The sequence below is a fragment of the Heteronotia binoei genome, chromosome 7 (genome assembly GCF_032191835.1).
Source record: "Heteronotia binoei isolate CCM8104 ecotype False Entrance Well chromosome 7, APGP_CSIRO_Hbin_v1, whole genome shotgun sequence".
NCBI lineage: Eukaryota > Metazoa > Chordata > Lepidosauria > Squamata > Gekkonidae > Heteronotia > Heteronotia binoei.
In genome coordinates, this window is record NC_083229.1 from 30549753 (window position 1) to 30567045 (window position 17293).

A 17293-nucleotide genomic window follows, 5' to 3' on the forward strand; every position below is an offset into this window, starting at 1 on the left:
TACAGTGAACACACATATATCCTGAAGTGCCAACACGTGTTCACTTTATAAATGAAGCCAGGAACATCTACCTGGGTAAATCTGCAATTTAAACCACACATTCTGCCATGCATGTGTTGACTATGGCTTACGCTTTCAAGATAGTGGTCTTCTATCAGGAGATGGTTTGCACCTTACGACGATAGAAAAAAGGGTGTTTGGTAACAGCCTTGCTAACCTAATAAGGAGGACTTTAAACTAAATTGTATGAGGGAGCGAGACAATAATATGATGCCAGAAAATGGGGATAAGAACACTAAAGATTTTCAGAGAGTGGCACATACATTAGGTTATGTTAACTTGTAGGTATGTACGGAAACTAAACCCTGAGGATGCATAACACATAGATTCTGATGTCTCTACACTAATGCACAGAGTATGGGAAACAAACAGGAGGAACTGGAAGTCCTAATACAGGAAGGAGACTGACTGACATAATAGGTCTTGCTGAAACTTGGTGGGATGACACTCACAACTGGTATATTAGGATTCAGGGGTACAACTTATTTAAAAGGGACAGACAAATGAGAAAGGGCAGAGGTGTAGCAGTATATGTGAAGGAGGTATATACTTGTGAGTTTCCTGCATTGTGCAGGGGGTTGGACTAGATGTACCTGGAGGTCCCTTCCAGCTCTATGATTCTGACTATAACATGAAGATTACTCATCACCTGCATAAAGGAAAATGAAGTATACACTGTACAGGAATTGTAGTGTATTCACTGTAGCTCGTGAACATGGCTAGTGTAAGTCTGCCTTGTGTTTGTATGTGTATCATCATTGGCATTGAGATATGTGACTTAGACTTTTTGGTGAAGAAGTCATTCCTCTGATCTCTGATCAATCTCTCCCCCCACCCCCAGCTGACCAAAGTCATTGTATTCTTTTTCTTACTTACAGTTTGGAGTTTGGGAGGGGTCCTCTTATTTCTGTTACCTATTTAAAGATCTGGGGCTACCCTGACCTATCTTTCTAAATTCTAATATAAATTCTAAATAAATAAATAAATAAATAAAGATCTGGGGCTACCCTGACCTATCTTTCCTTCTTCCTTCCCCACAACTTCCTGGCTTCTTGTTTCTGTAGCCAAAAAGCTTAGGCATCCTTGCAACCATTAAATTTTATGACAGCTTTTACAAGATATCATTATGTGGGAAAGTATTGACATTATTAATGGGTTGTTTATAGATAAATTATCCTGGGATGGCAGCTCTTTAACTCGCTTCTGATTTGTTTTCGGCTCAAGGGGCAAATCACAGTTCTTCTACATTTTATCTGGCAATAACATTTGCTACAAGGACAGTGAAGTCATATCAGTGCTTTCTGTAGCAAACCAAGCTCTGAATTATTGGTGCATACCCTTAAATATTTGTGGACACGCTGTGTAGAGCTGCAGTCCAGCTCACAGCCCCCTAGTGCATATTCACAGGTATTTCAGGCACATCACTCTTTTCATATTTACTGTAAGAAATAGTTGTGTAACTCCATAGTACTTGTGGCAAGCATGATCTACAGCAATCTAAAGTGTTTTGGATTCTTTGCAACCAGTTATACCCTGAAGACATTCTGCCAAAAAGTGAAAGGTCTACAGATCACTGTGACTTTTCCTGTGTGGGTGTAACATTTTTTTTGTGCTTCATTGCTGATAATATCCCTCAGATCCAATCCATCCTGGGTGCCAGAGTTACTGCAAATGAGTATCAGAAGCAGACATGCGCCACAGTTGATTAGATCATTTCAGCTTTGTTCCCCTTGAGGATGTGGACAGTGTGTCTGCTGTTTTGAAGGCTGCTGTATACAGGTTAGATATGTGCCCAGCATGGTTGCTGAAGGTGATCCAGAGTGTTTTCTTTTCCACTAGACAGTGGTATAAGTGCTTTAGTAGAGGGGGCAAGGTCCTAATTGCATTGAAGAAAGCAATGATCAAGCAACTCCCAAAAATCTATTTAGACTATTTTTCCATCTTGGATCAGCTATTTATGGGATTGTGACTTCCTTGGTAGTTCTAGTGGATGAACTTCATCTTCAGGTTGAAAAAAAAATACTTCCCTGTTAGTCTTGTTTGATCTTCAGCAGAATGATGCTGTCCCATTTTTATAAAATACCTCAGATGGGTGTTCAGGATGCCTCCCCCTCCAGCAATTCAAATATATTATTTCAGGTTGCCTCCAGAGTTGTTCCATAGGTTCTACAGGACTCACAAATACACCTTAATTTTGGTGTAAAACATTTTGGAAAAGATCATCAAAGGCAATGGGATTGACGTTCATCAATATGCTTATGATGCACAGCCTCAAATACATAATTAACTCAGAATTCAGGAGTAGCTCAGTTTTAAAGAACTGTGTAGAGGCTGTGGGTACATGGAAAAGAGTGAATTGAAACAAGATAGAGTAAATAATCTCCATATTCTTGAAGGATTATAGGCGATAGGTGAAGATGATAGGTTGTGTTACCAGGAAGCAAGAGAAAAGACAATTTTAGGTGTTTCTACAAATGTGTCTCCAATGCCTGGGTTTAGGATCGCCTTTGTGACTTTGGAGTGATATTAGGAAAGTCAGATCCTAAAGTCTTAAGATCTATTATATTGCCTATAAAGGGGATACAGAACAGAAAGAAAAGAGGCAAGTTTAAAAATGTAATCAATACAAATTCCAAATATGAGCTGTAGTTTTGTTCAGATGCATTGCCCTGACCCAGATGCCCCCATCTTCAGAGCTATAAGCTTGCATGGGGGTCTTCTCTGTGATGGCTGCCATACTCAGTCTGTCAGGTGCTTTTGCTAATATTAGGGCATTGTGGAAAATGCCTGGCATTATTTGAACTCCCCCCCCCCTCCAGCATCTTCCTATACCCTATTTTTAATTTATTTGTATTGCCTTGATCATGTTATGTTTTAAGTTTTTAACTTAATAGTGATTTCACAACTTTTACATGATGTCCATATTTGGATTTCTGCTGTAGACAATTCTATAAATAGATCAGAGTCCTTGTTCCTTTGGGCAATCAGAGGGCTCCTCGGGTGCATTTGGTCTTAGCTCTAGGGTTGACAGATCTGGCTTAGGAAATATCTGGGGACTTTGGGTGTGGAGCCAGGAGCAAGCTTGTGACAAGCATGATTGAACTCCAAAGGGATTTCTGACCATCACATTTAAAAGGACTGCACTCCTTTTAAATGCCTTCCCTTCATTGGAAATAAAGGGGCTCATAGATAGGGGGATCTTCTTTTGGGGCTCATAGAATTGGACCGCCTGGTCAAATGTTTTTGAAACTTGGGGTGGGTGTTTTTGAGGGCCCAGAAGAGCTTTCTGATAACCCTGAAGTGGGGTGAGGACCTCCAAACCAGGGATCCCCTGCCCCCAACTTGGGATTGGCAAGCCTACTTAGCTCTGTAGAAGCCTTTGCCTGGGTATGTGCCTTTAATTGTTAGTTTTAATTGATTTTTGAGGCCACCAAGAGTAGCTTGGAAGCATAACCCCCAGAGACTCTTATAAGGCTCCCTGACTCGAGCTTTTTTAACAGAAATTGTCTCTTGCAAATCTTAAAGTGGAGGATAAATCAGTGCAAAAAAAACATCTGGCTGATTTATGCCAGAGATAAATCAGTTTTCCCCTTGAAAATATATCTAGGATTTTGTTTTCCCTTATGAAATCTATAAACATTTTAAAGAGAGTAGTGGTTCTATTTTGATGTTCAGAGGACATGTTCTCCACTTAACTTGGACCTTATATCTAGGGATAAACTCTCTTATGTTGATTTCTTGGTTAGCTCAAAGTTATGCAGCACCTTTATGTTTTCATAATTCACCTGCCCCTTTTCAATGATGTTGCTGAGTCATTTTCTAAGGATACCTTTTCCAGATTGGTTATGTCTCTGTCCCCTCCAGTCAGTGGACTCTCTTGTACACATTCTCCTGCAGTATCCTTATGTGCTCCTGTATAGGCTAAAATGGATTATGGCATGCCCTGATAAATGGACTATGCTTTCCCTAGTGATTTCAGAGCAAAAGGCCCAATTCCCCTTAGAGGATTTTGATTCACAATGTTCTTATTTTGTTGCTTGATTTCTAGAGGTGCTGCAGACAAATGTTGAGGGGAGGTGTTTTTAGATGTGTTTTATTTTTCAGTTTTTTCAGTTTTATTGTTCAGGGCCTTGGTCTAAGAACAGTGAATGTCAAAAGAAAAAAAAAGAAAGAAAATTACTATTGTTACTCAGAATTATAGCTCAATTGTTTGTGACTTGTAGGAGAAAAAAAATTAAAAGTGCTGGTGGCAACAGAGTGAGGTCACCTCTGGGAAAACTTGGAATTGACATCAGCCCTAAGTAGTGCTGAAAACTCTATGGTTTTACAGGTTTTTTTTGTAGCAGGAACTCCTTTGCATATTAGGCCACACACCCCTGATGTAGTTAGGGTTTCCAAGTCCAATTCAAGAAATATCTGGGGACTTTGGGGGTGGAGCCAGGAGACTTCGGGGGTGGAGCCAGGAGACATCAGGGCGGAGCCAGGAACAAGGGTGTGACAAACATAACTGAACTCCAAGGGAGTTCTGGCCATCACATTTAAAGGAACCGCACACCTTTTTAAATGTCTTCCTTCCATAGGAAATAATGAAGGATAGGGGCACCTTCTTTTGGGGCTCATAGAATGGGACCCCCTGGTCCAATTGTTTTGAAACTTGGGAGATACTTTGGGGAGAGTCACTAGATACTATACTGAAAATTTGGTGCCTCTACCTCAAAAAACAGCTCCCCCAGAGCCCCCGAAACCTCCAGATCAATTCCCCATTATACCCTATGAGAATCAATCTCCACATAGAGAATAATGCTCAGCAGACGTATGAGGATGCAAGGACTACAAGTGCACCTCGCAAAGAGAGGCCAGACTGGAGTGAATAGCAGGCCGGCGGTGGGAGAATCCTGAAGCCAGGCAAGGAAAGAGACACGACATCATTCCACCCCCCACCCCCGCTATCAGATTTTCAGGGAGCGGGGGATTAGGCTGCTAATTCAGGGGTCCCCCGGCAGGGCGGGGGCATTGGGAAGCCTAGATGTAGTCAATCCTCCAGGAGCTTACTGTAGGCCCTGTACTAAGAGCCCTGTAAGTTCTTAGAGGACTGGCTACATCAGGCGTTTGTGGCCTAATATGTAAAGGAGTTCCTGCTACAAAAAAGCCCAGGTTTTACCAGAGTTTCCATTGTTTACCATCTGCTTTTCATGGAGAAGGCTGAGTTCATTCCCCAAGATCTCATATAGTAAGTTTTGGAAATGACCTTTTTGTGACTGAGACCATAGAGTGTTGTGGTGTTACTCAGAGTAGGTTGCACTGAACTAGATGGATCAATGGCCTACTGAGTATAAAGATTCTTCTTAATGAGGACATAATACTTTGGATAATGACTTTTCCAGATTTGCCTTGTGATGTGCAACTGCAGAAAAGTATGGGCTCTGCTCTGGGTTCCATCTTTCTTTTACATGAGGCTAGTTGTGAGATGCACTAGATCTAGGTGGTATCCTGATTAAGGTGCATATGGTCTAAAAGAGCTCCTAGAATCCACGGCAATACTTGTAGATTGCTTAGGACAACTTGGTGTGAAACAGGTTACAAGAAGGAAGAAAGTCTTGAAACAATTGCTTTCTAGCTTAAATTCATCTGTTTTCACTCTCAATCAATAAACATTCATACTTGTCAGGAAAATTTAATGGCAATTTGCATAATGTGTTTTAAGAATCTTGACTAATAATGGAGGAAATGTATTTTGTCATTGTTAAGGTTTTTTAACTTTTCACAGCTATAGGTTTGGACTCTTGCCCTGAACCACAGACCCCAAACAGTGGTATTAAAATAGGAGACAGGTACATGGTTGGAGATGTGATTTCCTTCCAGTGTGATCAGGGATATTCTCTTCAGGTAAGTTTTAATTAACAAAATTAATCTTCCTTCCCATCATTTTGCTCTCTCTTTCTCTCTCTGTATAGTATGCATTGTAAAATCTAAAATATTGTAGTTTTTGAAAAAAATTGTTTTAGTCTGATTGTCCTTTTTGCATAAGAGCAGAAAGGTAGGTTTGCCAACCTCCAGATGGGACTGAAATTACAAGTGATTTCCAAGCTACAGAGATAAGTCTTTCTGAAGAAAATGGCTTCTTTGAAGGGTGGACTATGGCATTATGTCCCAAGATCCCTCCCCAAACCCCACCCTTCTCAGCCTCCACCCAAAGTCTGGGATTTCCCAACCCAGAGTTGGCAACTCTAGCAGATGAGCATTGGTAAATTTGGGTGGTTGTGTTTGGGAGTGAATTTAACTCTTTGCAAACATAGCACGTTAGAATCTCACACCCAAGTCCTTCTATTGGTCACTTTGCATTTTTAATGAGCACAGTATGATGTGTTACCAAGGTAGCTGGGAGTCCAAATATGGTCATAAGAAAGAGAACAAGAATTTATGTTCCATGGTGATAGGGGACAATCAAGATGATCTAGGTAAGATTATTATATTACTGGGTAGCAGACTGATTAAGGTTTATTTGACAGAGGCCAGGAAGTGAATTGATGGCCCTCTTTGGAGTTATGATGAAATCACCAAGGAGAATAGCATTGTGAGAAAAATCCTGAGAGCTTTAGTTATTATCCTGGAAACTTGGCTCATTGCTTTCAGCCATTGGTTGAGGAACTTTGGAGGGCCAAACCAAGCCCTGTTTAATGTTCTTTTAAAGTCAGACTCCCTTTTGAGAGTGCCTTTCCTTCATTGATAAAAAGACCCAATTTGGTTTTCAAACTGAATGTGTTTCCTCACAACTCTAGCATCGGCACACCAAAGGATCTTGGAGTGCAGGCAACACAAGTCTCAGTGGAGATTAGTTAGACAGCCTAAACTGGGCAAAAGTAGCTACAGTCTTGACTTCCTGCTTTTCAGCTTCCTTTATGCACAGCTGGTAGGTTATGTTTTTATATATGGCACCTGTCTACATTTCCAAGTTGATACCAGTGTGTCCAGTGGAGAATGAATGAAAAAAGAGCTGTCCTCTACTGCTCAAATGAATTACAAGTGCAAGGCATTGTCATTTTGGCAGTATAAGGTTGCACTGTTTCTAATTTGCTATATTTGTAAATCATGTCATATCCTTATAGGGACATTCACATATCACCTGTATGCCTGGACCTGTAAGAAGATGGAATTACCCTATTCCTATTTGTTTAGGTAGGTTTCTGGAATATAAGATTTATTTAATCTGAAAACTATCCAAAAACTAAACAAAAAGGCTTGTAACTTGTTTTCTGTGGTGGTGGAAAGTGTTGTCTCAGCTGACTTCTGGTGACCCCATGGTGTTTTCAAGGTGAGAGACATTCAGAGTTGATTGGCCATTACCTGCCTCTGTGTAGTGACCTTGGAATTCCTTGGTGGTTTCCCCATCCAAATATTAACCAGGGCCAGCCCTGCTTAACTTCCAAATTATGATGAGATTGGGCTAGCCTGGGACATCCAGGTAAGAGCATGTATTTCCTCACAGCAATGTTTCTTATGGTACAAGGAGCCTTCTGCTCAAGAAAGAGGCTATTCTGCAGGGGTTAGATTCCTTCCTGATAATTGTAATGTTAAATGTCATATTTGTGTTGATTTATTACATTAAGTAGTATCTCTATTTCTTTGGATAGAGAGATTACCCCAATTATGTCCTTTTTAGAGATCAGAAGGATGTCGTAGACATATGATGATGGTATGTATATTACAAGGGAGAGCCAGTGTGGTTTAGTGCCAGACTAGAATCTAGGAGACCCAGGTTTGAACTCTATCATGGAAGCTGCTGGGTGACCTTGAGCTAGTCACACACTTGCAGCCTAATCTCACAGGGGTTTGTGAGGTAAAATAGAGAAGAACAGAATGATGTACACTGGTTTGAGTCCCCATTGGGAGAAAGGTGGAGCATAAATGAAGTAAAGAAAGAAAGAGATTGGAGTATGAGCAGCCAGATGAAATCAAAATGCTATGACTAAAGTTATTAAATCTTGTAATATCATTGCTTTCATCAGCCATGCTATTTTAGACATCTTCCAATGTGATATATTCCACCATGTGTCAGCATGATGCCATTTTAACCCCATGTGTAGAACAAACAGGTCATTGTCTGTGCAAAACAGGCTACAAATCTGGAATTAAAAATGCCAGTATTCAGAAACCAGTATGAGAACATGTCAGCTTCCCAGAACATACTGTTGGTAATCTGAAAGCAATGCTGTTGTTGATCTAGTCACCATTATCTGGCCAAAGGACTTCAAAGGGGGGATTCCTGAATTACACTACTGAATTAAGGTTTAGCTCTGTCAAGTGCACTCCTAAACTGAGCTACATACTTTAAGAAAGTTTACTTAAGTGAGCTATTTAATATTGTTCTATAAATCTGGGATTCCTCAACCATTACAGGTGTTAACCAAATTAGCAGAACTAGGGGAATTGTATTATCTATCACAAATTACTGTTGTTTCTGTATTTATAGTGATCAATATAATTATATCTCACACTGTGCATTTTATGGTTCTCTGACTCTGTTATTTACTTCTTTTCTTCACAATGAATGTGTACTTCCATGCATATGTGCGTTCGTGCACATATGTGTGGGCTCTAGTTAGTGAGAGATTATGCTGGAATAAAAACTTAGTCTTTCTGGCACCACAAAATTATTATTTATAAGTCCTATCTTTTTTTTGGTGAGTTTTCTATAGTGTATTACCAGAACTCCCTGATGGCATAATGAGTAAATGAGGATATATATATATATACACACACAATAATAATAAGCAAAAAACTCAAACCATGTAACTATTAACAATGGAAGTCATTCTGAATTGTCTAAAGAAAAGTATGTGCAAATTATTATCTGGTTTAAAGTCAACTTAACAACCCATTAGGAAGACTGAATTGCATAGCTGTTGGTGGTGGTTTAGGTGGATTTTAATTTTTTTAAAGAAATAGTCATGTAAAAAGACTCAGAAGATTTAATGTGGGTAGTCTAAACTGGTTTTCACTCTGAGGAAATGATCCAAATAATTATGAATTCTCCCACAGATGTTGACAGCCTTACCTAAATTACAGGATGTATTATTAGGAGAAGCTCTTAGGACATTTTACATTATATTACATGTGTCAATTGTGGTGATTCTAATTTAATAAGTTATAAAGTATTATCTTAATGTAAAATAATAACCAACTTTTTATTTTAAAAGCTACTTATTTAGCAAATTAATGGAGAAAGCTTAACTGGTCTTCCATTAAACTATTCTTTATGTTAATCTCTCCTTTTTAGCACAGTGTGGTGGTTCTATGTCAGACTTCAGTGGAGTGATTCTGAGCCCAGGCTTTCCTGGAAATTATCCTAGTAGTTTGGACTGCACATGGACAATCATGTTGCCAATTGGTTTTGGTATGTTTTATTCCTATTTAACAGTAATATAAGTATATTTTTCTTGTAGGTTTTATGGCTGCTCTAATTTATAGCACTTTAGTAGACATAGTGGTCTATCTGATTTACATGGACATTGCAACCTTGTTTGCATAGGACTTCTGTTGTGTACTATGTTTCCACAATTGATGATTGCATTGGCCCGTGCCACACCACTACACGTATCAAGCTGTCCAGCCCTGAATATTTCATGAACTTGGAAAAATACATGCCCATTGAGAATTCCAATGTGTGCTCATGAAGGTTTGAATCATTCATTCTTTTAATCTAAATTTAAAGATATTAAAATTACATTTCTATAACAAATAAAAATTATGGCACTATTTAACTATTAACTTAAGGATAAAGAAAGCTAGAAATTGAGAAAGCAGTGCTTCAAATTTATGATCCAGAACTAATACATTTTAGTACTATGATGACTCCTTTTCCTTTCTCTCCCTCAGAGACAAATTTTCCCTCCATTTTTATTTCCCTTTTGTGACAGAGACATCCTAGTTGTCTGTTTTTTTTTCTCCTGAATTATTCTGGCTGTTTCACCCTGTCAAGTATAATATTTTGGCTGTTTGCTCAGCCCAGGAACTTGAAGGAAAGAATGGGAGCTAGGATTCCCAATCCCCAGGTCCCAGAGGGGGATTCCCTGGTTTTACAGGCTTCCCCCCTCCCCCAGCCAGCTGGCCGGCGGGGGAAGCCTTGCCCCCACTGCCATCATGCACCTCCATGAGCGATTCCCATAGGGAATGAAGAGGAATTGATCCGCGGGTATCGGGGGCTCTGGGGGGGTGTTTTTTGAGGTAGAGGCACCAAATTTTCAGTATAGCATCTAGTGCCTCTCCCCAAAATACCTCCCAAGTTTCAAAAAGATTGGACCAGGGGGTCCAATTCTATGAGCCCCAAAAGAAGGTGCCCCTATCCTTCATGATTTCCTATGGAAGGAAGGCATTTAAAAAGATGTGCAGTCCCTTTAAATGTGATGGCCAGAACTCCCTTGAAGTTCAATTATGCTTGTCACACCCTTGTTTTTGGCTCCGCCCCCAATTTCTCCTGGCTCCACCCCCAAAGTCCCCAGATATTTCTTGAATTGGACTTGGCAACCCTAATGGGAGCCCTGTTTAACTTACACAACTTACACACTGGCACTCAATAAGTTTTTATATTCCAAATTAACAAAATATTTTATTCAACATAGAGGGGAAAGTTCAGGTGAAATCAGGGATAAAATTTCTGAGGTAAAATCAGTACATTCACAGACTTTAGTTCTTATGTTTCAGGCTAATGAGAGTTTCTTAAGCTATTCAGAGTTACTTAAAATATTTTGAGAGGCTTTTGTTCCAGGGTTTTCCAAACACTCCTGCACTTTCTTTGAGTATTCCCTGACTCTTTTTGATTTCCAGAAGGCTGATACACTCTTTCCAGTACCAAAACTTTTTCTCTTGAAACACCAGTACTTATTTTTGGGTTTTTAATGGACTCTTAAGGTCTCTAAAGGCACTTTTTGACCACACTAAACCAGGGATCTCTTCGCTCTTCAGAGCTAACTCCCTGTTTGGCTGGGTAGGGAATTTTATCCTCTTTCTAGAACAGGGGTGGCCAACAGTAGCTCTCCAGATGTTTTTTGCCTACAACTCCCATCAGCCCCAGCCATTGGCCATGCTGGCTGGAGCTGATAGGAGTTGTAGGCAAAAAACATCTGGAGAGCTACTGTTGGCCACCCCTGCTCTAGAAGATATATCCCCTTTCCTTGGCCCAAATGAGAGTCTTTGCCTACTTTCCAAACTTCCTTGCCAACTTCCCCTCCCCAAATTCTCTGTCTGCGTTAAATTGCTCTTTTCGAATTTTGAATGAATTCTCCTCCTCAGCATTCATCTCTCAGTTCTTTTTCTGCTTGGGTAGTGCTAACCAATCACATTCCTTGGAGCAGCCTGTCACTCAGTGCTCTCTGGCTCTGTGAAGAATTAACCTTTTACAGTCCTTTAGCTATTTACAGTCTGTCACAACTATTTATAGTCTGTCACAAGCACATTTCTTGCAGAGTATTTATATACATTGTATACATTATATACAGAGTATTTATATACATTGCAGAGTATTTATATACATTATATCTCAGAGCTTAAAGAAGAAAGGCGATATTAGATTAGGGATGCCAGTCCCTAGTGGAGGTGAGGGATGCCCTGTTTCTTGTATCCTAGCACCAGTTGAAATGGTAGTGTGGAAAAAAAAACTTTTTAAAATGGCTTTTGGGGTGATGGCATGATGTCAGTTCTGGAGAAAACATAGATGTGATGTCACACCTCTCTAGGAATCACCAGAAACTCTGCGGTAAAACCCTAAAGTTTTCAGCCATTCCAACAGGGAGCTGATGTCTCCCGAAGTGATATTATGCCATCCCTGATGGCTGACTCCCATGTCTCCCCTCACCCATCTCTTTCTGATTGTCAGGACAGACCTAGCAGCCGTATATTAAAGCAATATGTTTTGCATGTAAATGACTGGTAAACAATCCTTAAGAAAAATCAAAAGTACATAGATGTATATATTTGAGATGAAAAAGATTAATAATTAGCATAGTTTAGAGAGGAATCAGGATAATCTCTGTAAAAATGTAGAAGCAAAATGTTATTCCTAAGGGGGGCGTTGTTAGAGAAAGTCAAGGACCATTAGTGCATACTTACAGTTTTTCAAAAATTATAAGATGGATGCAAACTATAAGGTATTTGGAAAAATGTGATTGCCTATATGATATGTAATTCTCTTATGAATGTACATGTATAGATGATGGCATTGTAATTTATATTTTAAATATTAATTAGAGCATATAAAACAGAAAAATAGTACACCGATTGGATCATGTAAAATGATAAACCCTTCAAAATGAGGTCCAATATAGAAAAAAAAGGGTCTCTCTACCTACTATTTTATTAAAAGATAGTAAGGCAGCCACAGGTAAAACAGGCAGTCTATGCCTTGGGTTTGGCTGAAAGCCACCAACTGTGCCTCTTCATTCCTCCAAAGGGGGAGCAGTTGACATCACACCTTGCAGACAGATAGGGAGCCCGGAGATCTTCTTGAATTAGAACTGATCCCCAGGCTACAGAGATCAGTTCCCCTGGATAAAACAGCTGCTCTAGAGGGTAGATTCTATGGCATTGTACCCTGATGAGGTCCCTCCTCAGGCTCCACCATTAAATCTCCAAGAGTTTCCCAACTAGGAGTTGGCAATCCTACGTGAAGCAAATTGGGCAAGGCTCCCTCTGTAGAGTCTGGTGCTCTGGCATTATCCCTGTTACTTCATAGTTAGTTTACAGTGACACATAGCACTTGTAGGGAGCATTTAGCTTCCAAAGTGTTCAGGTAAAATATTGAAATAATCCTTCAATAAATATAAATTAAAATATATAATCAATGCATATTTAGTATAGTATAGGCAGTAGGGGTGTGCACAGGAAATAAAATTGGCATTTGGGGGGTTTGGGTAAACCAAACCCCCAAAATATCAGTAAATATTGATATTCCTGAATCCCAGTACTGGTATCATACTGGAATTCAGGAAATTCTCAGTATTGCCAAAAATATTCTGCCAAAAATATTCAACTAAACCCCCAAAATATCAGTAAATACTGATATTCCTGAATCCCAGTATTGATATCATACTGGTATTCAGGAAATACTCAGCATTGCCAAAAATATTCAGCTGGCAGAGTGTGTCAGTTTCACTTGGAAGTAGAGGACCATGGGATACAGTGATCATGCTGCCACTATGGAGTGACTCCAAGGAAGGGGTTTAAACTTCTCTCTCAAGTCGTGTTGCAATGGTAGCACAATCTCTCCATTGTGCTTCTGGAGGCTGGGAAAGGTGAGAAACAAAGGGGAGCCCTCTTAAAATGGTCTCATTTTGCCCTACCCAGTGGGGGGGGGGGTGCCAAGGAAAGGCAAGAGACAAAAGGGAGCCCTCTTTAAAGGGCTCCTATCAGTTTCCCCAGGCACTCTGTGGTGGTGGGGCACCTGGGAAAGGGGAGAGGGAAAAGGAATTATACAGGTTTAGGAATTATACAGGGTATTTTTCAGCTTGACCAAGCTGAATGCACATCCCTAATAGGTGGCCACTGTGGCGTAGTGATTAGAATGTTGAATTGTGACTAGGGAGACTGATGTTCAGGTTCCATTTTGCCATGAAATTCATTAATTATCTTGGTCCAAGCACTCCCTCTCAATGTAATTACCCAAGGTTATTTTGAGGATAAAATGCATGCTAGAGGTGGGGTGGCAGGGGAGGACCATGCATGTCATTAATTCCTTCGAGAACATATGTGATAAAAATCTAATATACTAGCAGTATTGCATATGGGAACTGAGGCAAAGAGAAACATTAGAATGCCTTCTATGACTGCAATCCTAAATAGTTATACCCAGTTGAAACTGATGAGCTTAGAAGTGCAGTAACTTTAGGGAGGGAAGGATTCAGTGTGGAAGCAGCAGGGATCATAAGAACACTAACCAACAAACTGAACAGGCTACAATTAGGTCTCAGCACAGAGGCTGTATGCCTGAATAAAAACAGACCTTACTAGTAGACTGAATAGATGTGAAAATGAGAGGCTGGTTCAGATGAAAGGTTAGGAGCTGATTACTTTAGAATCTGTGCATCTATTTACACAGATTTTCATATCTTCCCTCTCAGATGTGTTCCATAGTATATGAATGGAAGCATGGATAGTCAGTCTTAATTTGAAATTAAATATGTAGATATTCATCTAGGATATAATTTATTAGACCCAGAAAATTATTTGCAAGGCTGCTCTTGGATATATGAGAGAATCTACTGTATATCCACAAAAATAATTTAAATTGGATAATTACAGCATTACATCACTGTTTTACAGTTTCCCACGCTAATTCAACCCAAATCAAAGGTTTTCTGAATTTGTTAATTTTACTATTCTGCTATTGGTTTTTAACTTTGTACCACTTGGCATTCCAAACCCCACCAGCAATATGTGGCTCTGCTTACTGTACCTCATTCCTCGTCTGAAGAAGTGTGCATGCACACAAAAACTTGTGTTCTGAATAAAACTAAGTTGGTCTTAAAGGTGCAATGGACTCCTATTTTGTTCTACTACTTCAGACCAACATGGCTGCCTATTTGGATCTATCAATATGGCTCAGTTATTGTTATAACAAAAACAATAATTTATCATTTTTTTATTAGCATTGTATTATTTCAGGCAAAAAAAAAGGATCTTATTTTACCTTATTTGGCTCACTTTCAGAATGAATGCTCATTCTTTTCTCCTCTCTCTTAGTATTTTTTGCAAATTTCTGAACAACAGATGGTCGTCTCTTAGAAATCTCAAAACTCTCACCTCTTGAATGAAACATTAAACTCTCTATTTCCAGAGTCTCTGAGCTCTGAAGTTTTCATAGCTTTGACTCCTTCTTCCCTCTGCTTTAGCAGATAATCAGCAAAAGAGAAAGAGGTGCCAGTACTTCCTTCTAGGGCTGTGTAAGGAAAAAAAAAAGGTCTGTTAAGATTCTGATGTTTAGTACCCCAAAATATTTGGTATTCTCAAATATCCTTGAATATTAGTAAGGTAGTGTACTGGTATTTGGGTTAGTATTCGGGAAATTCAAATATATTCAGCTTCATCCCCATAGGGTATAATGGAGAATTTCTCTTGCCAAGTTATATGGAGTTGACGTGGCGAGCAAAGTGATTTAAACTTTAAACCCCTTTCATTCCCTCCTGGAGTCGGGCCATATTTTCAGTGTGACATACAGGGAATATGTCTTACAAAGTATCTTTTAGAATGCAGATATAAATGAAATACTCAATATCTTTATCTCTGTATGGGACTCTCTGTCCTTCTCTTTCCAAAAGTTAAAATGCTTCCAAATTAATTCATCCATCTGTGTATTTATCACATTTTTATCTTGCCCTTCCTCCAAGAAGCTTATTCATTGTTCTCCCTCCATCATTTTGTCATCACAACAATGTGAGTAGGTCAGACTGAGGGACAGAGATCGATGTGAAGATTTGAACCCAGATCCCTTCATTGTGTTCTGACACTCTTAATAGCTATACCATTCTCATTAGATTTGTAAGCTTGCCCCAGTGCATAAATTATACATAGAGAAACCACCAACATGAAGCCTTTCCCTTCCACTAGAATACAGTAAGATTTTTATGCAGGCAATATAACACAGAGGAGAGGAAAAACCAATGTATAAGAGATTTGTGGTGTTCAGGTATTTGAAGATCTGCAATGCAATTAAGATAATGCATTTATATTCAAGGCAATCCTAGAAGAAGAAGAACTGCAGATTTATACCCCACCCTTCTCTCTGAATCAGAGACTCAGAGCAATCTCCTATATCTTCTCCCCCCACAACAGACACCCTGTGAGGTGGGTGGGGCTGAGAGGGCTCTCACAGCAGCTGCCCTTTCAAGGACAACCTCTGCCAGAACTATGGCTAACCCAAGGCCATTCCAGCAGGTGCAAGTGGAGGAGTGGGGAATCAAACCCGGTTCTCCCAGATAAGAGTCCACACACTTAACCACTACACCAAACTGGCTCTAGGACACTTATCCATGATGGCTTTCAGGTGAGTAACAAATGGATTGAATGGACACAGCTTGCTTTTGTCCTTACATGGGCACTCATGCAAGTGGTCCAGTGATTCATTCGCAGCTGCCCAGACTTCACACACCATCAGTGGATGGCTGAAAATGGTTTGAGAAGTGGCAGAATAAAATGTGGTCATGTACTGAAACAATAATATGGCTCTATGTTGATCCAAAAGTAGGGCATTTTCATATGCAGTATTATTTTTTCAGCATTTACATATTTACCATACAATTGTTTGTTCTTCCTGCTCTGTAGAATGGACTCTTTGTGGAGGGACTGTAGGGTTTTTGTTGTGTTTTGTTTGACTACAGCTTTTGATAGTGTTTAAATGGCAAGCATCTTTTAAAGGGGAGTTGTTATTTTATTTTGGGTTTAATTGGAAATATTTTTAGACTATTACTGTAATCTGCCTTGAACCAAAAGTAAGGGTAAAATGCTTTAATAAGTATTATGATTGTTATGAAAAACATTGGTATAATTTATCATATTTTCTTAGGTATCAAATAATGTTTTCCAGGTGTGCACTTGCAGTTTGCAAACTTTTCAACAGAGATGATCCATGATTATTTGGAAGTCAGAAGTGGATCAACAGATACTAGTACTGTTATCGGGAGACTTAGTGGCCCCCAGTTACCAGCTTCTCTTTTTAGTACAACCCACGAGACTAACTTATATTTTCATAGTGACTATTCTCAGAACAAACAGGGGTTTCATATTGTGTATCAAGGTGAGTGATTTTACATATTCACTATATGGATTTTGTGTCTCTTTTTAAAATATCAGAAGATATGTAATCATATATCATGAATAGATCCCTGACTGAAGGGCATTTTCCAGCACCTCTTAAAGAGGCGGTGGGTTGCCCTCTCCTGAAAAAATCAACACGAGATCCGGCCGAATTGGCACACTATCGGCCGGTCTCGAATTTACCCTTTTTGGGTAAACTCATTGAGAGGGCATTGGCGTTGCAGTTACAGAGTTTTCTGGAGGATCCTTCCATTCTCGATCCCCATCAGTCCGGCTTTCGCCCAGGTCAAGGGACAGAGACAGTGCTGGTTGCTCTGGTGGATGACCTTCAGCGGCATCTGGACCGAGGCGGCTCGGCAGTACTGATGTCATTAGACCTATCGGCAGTGTTCGATACGGTTGACCATTGGTTGCTGACTTGCCATCTCGC

At 39.7% G+C, this 17293-nt stretch overlaps 1 protein-coding gene across 6 annotated transcripts in view; it reads left to right on the forward strand.

The window, feature by feature from the left end:
• The window catches only part of CSMD3 (CUB and Sushi multiple domains 3), a 933126-nt gene that overhangs the window by 782916 nt on the left and 132917 nt on the right, over positions 1-17293 (forward strand). For 5 of the 6 annotated variants that reach the window (XM_060243303.1, XM_060243306.1, XM_060243305.1 and 2 more), the window contains 4 exons: positions 5828-5946; positions 7167-7236; positions 9338-9454; positions 16634-16843. In XM_060243303.1, the coding sequence (XP_060099286.1) occupies positions 5828-5946; positions 7167-7236; positions 9338-9454; positions 16634-16843 (516 nt within the window). The remainder of the gene's footprint in view (positions 1-5827; positions 5947-7166; positions 7237-9337; positions 9455-16633; positions 16844-17293) is intronic. The other variant, XM_060243304.1, reaches the window with a different exon arrangement.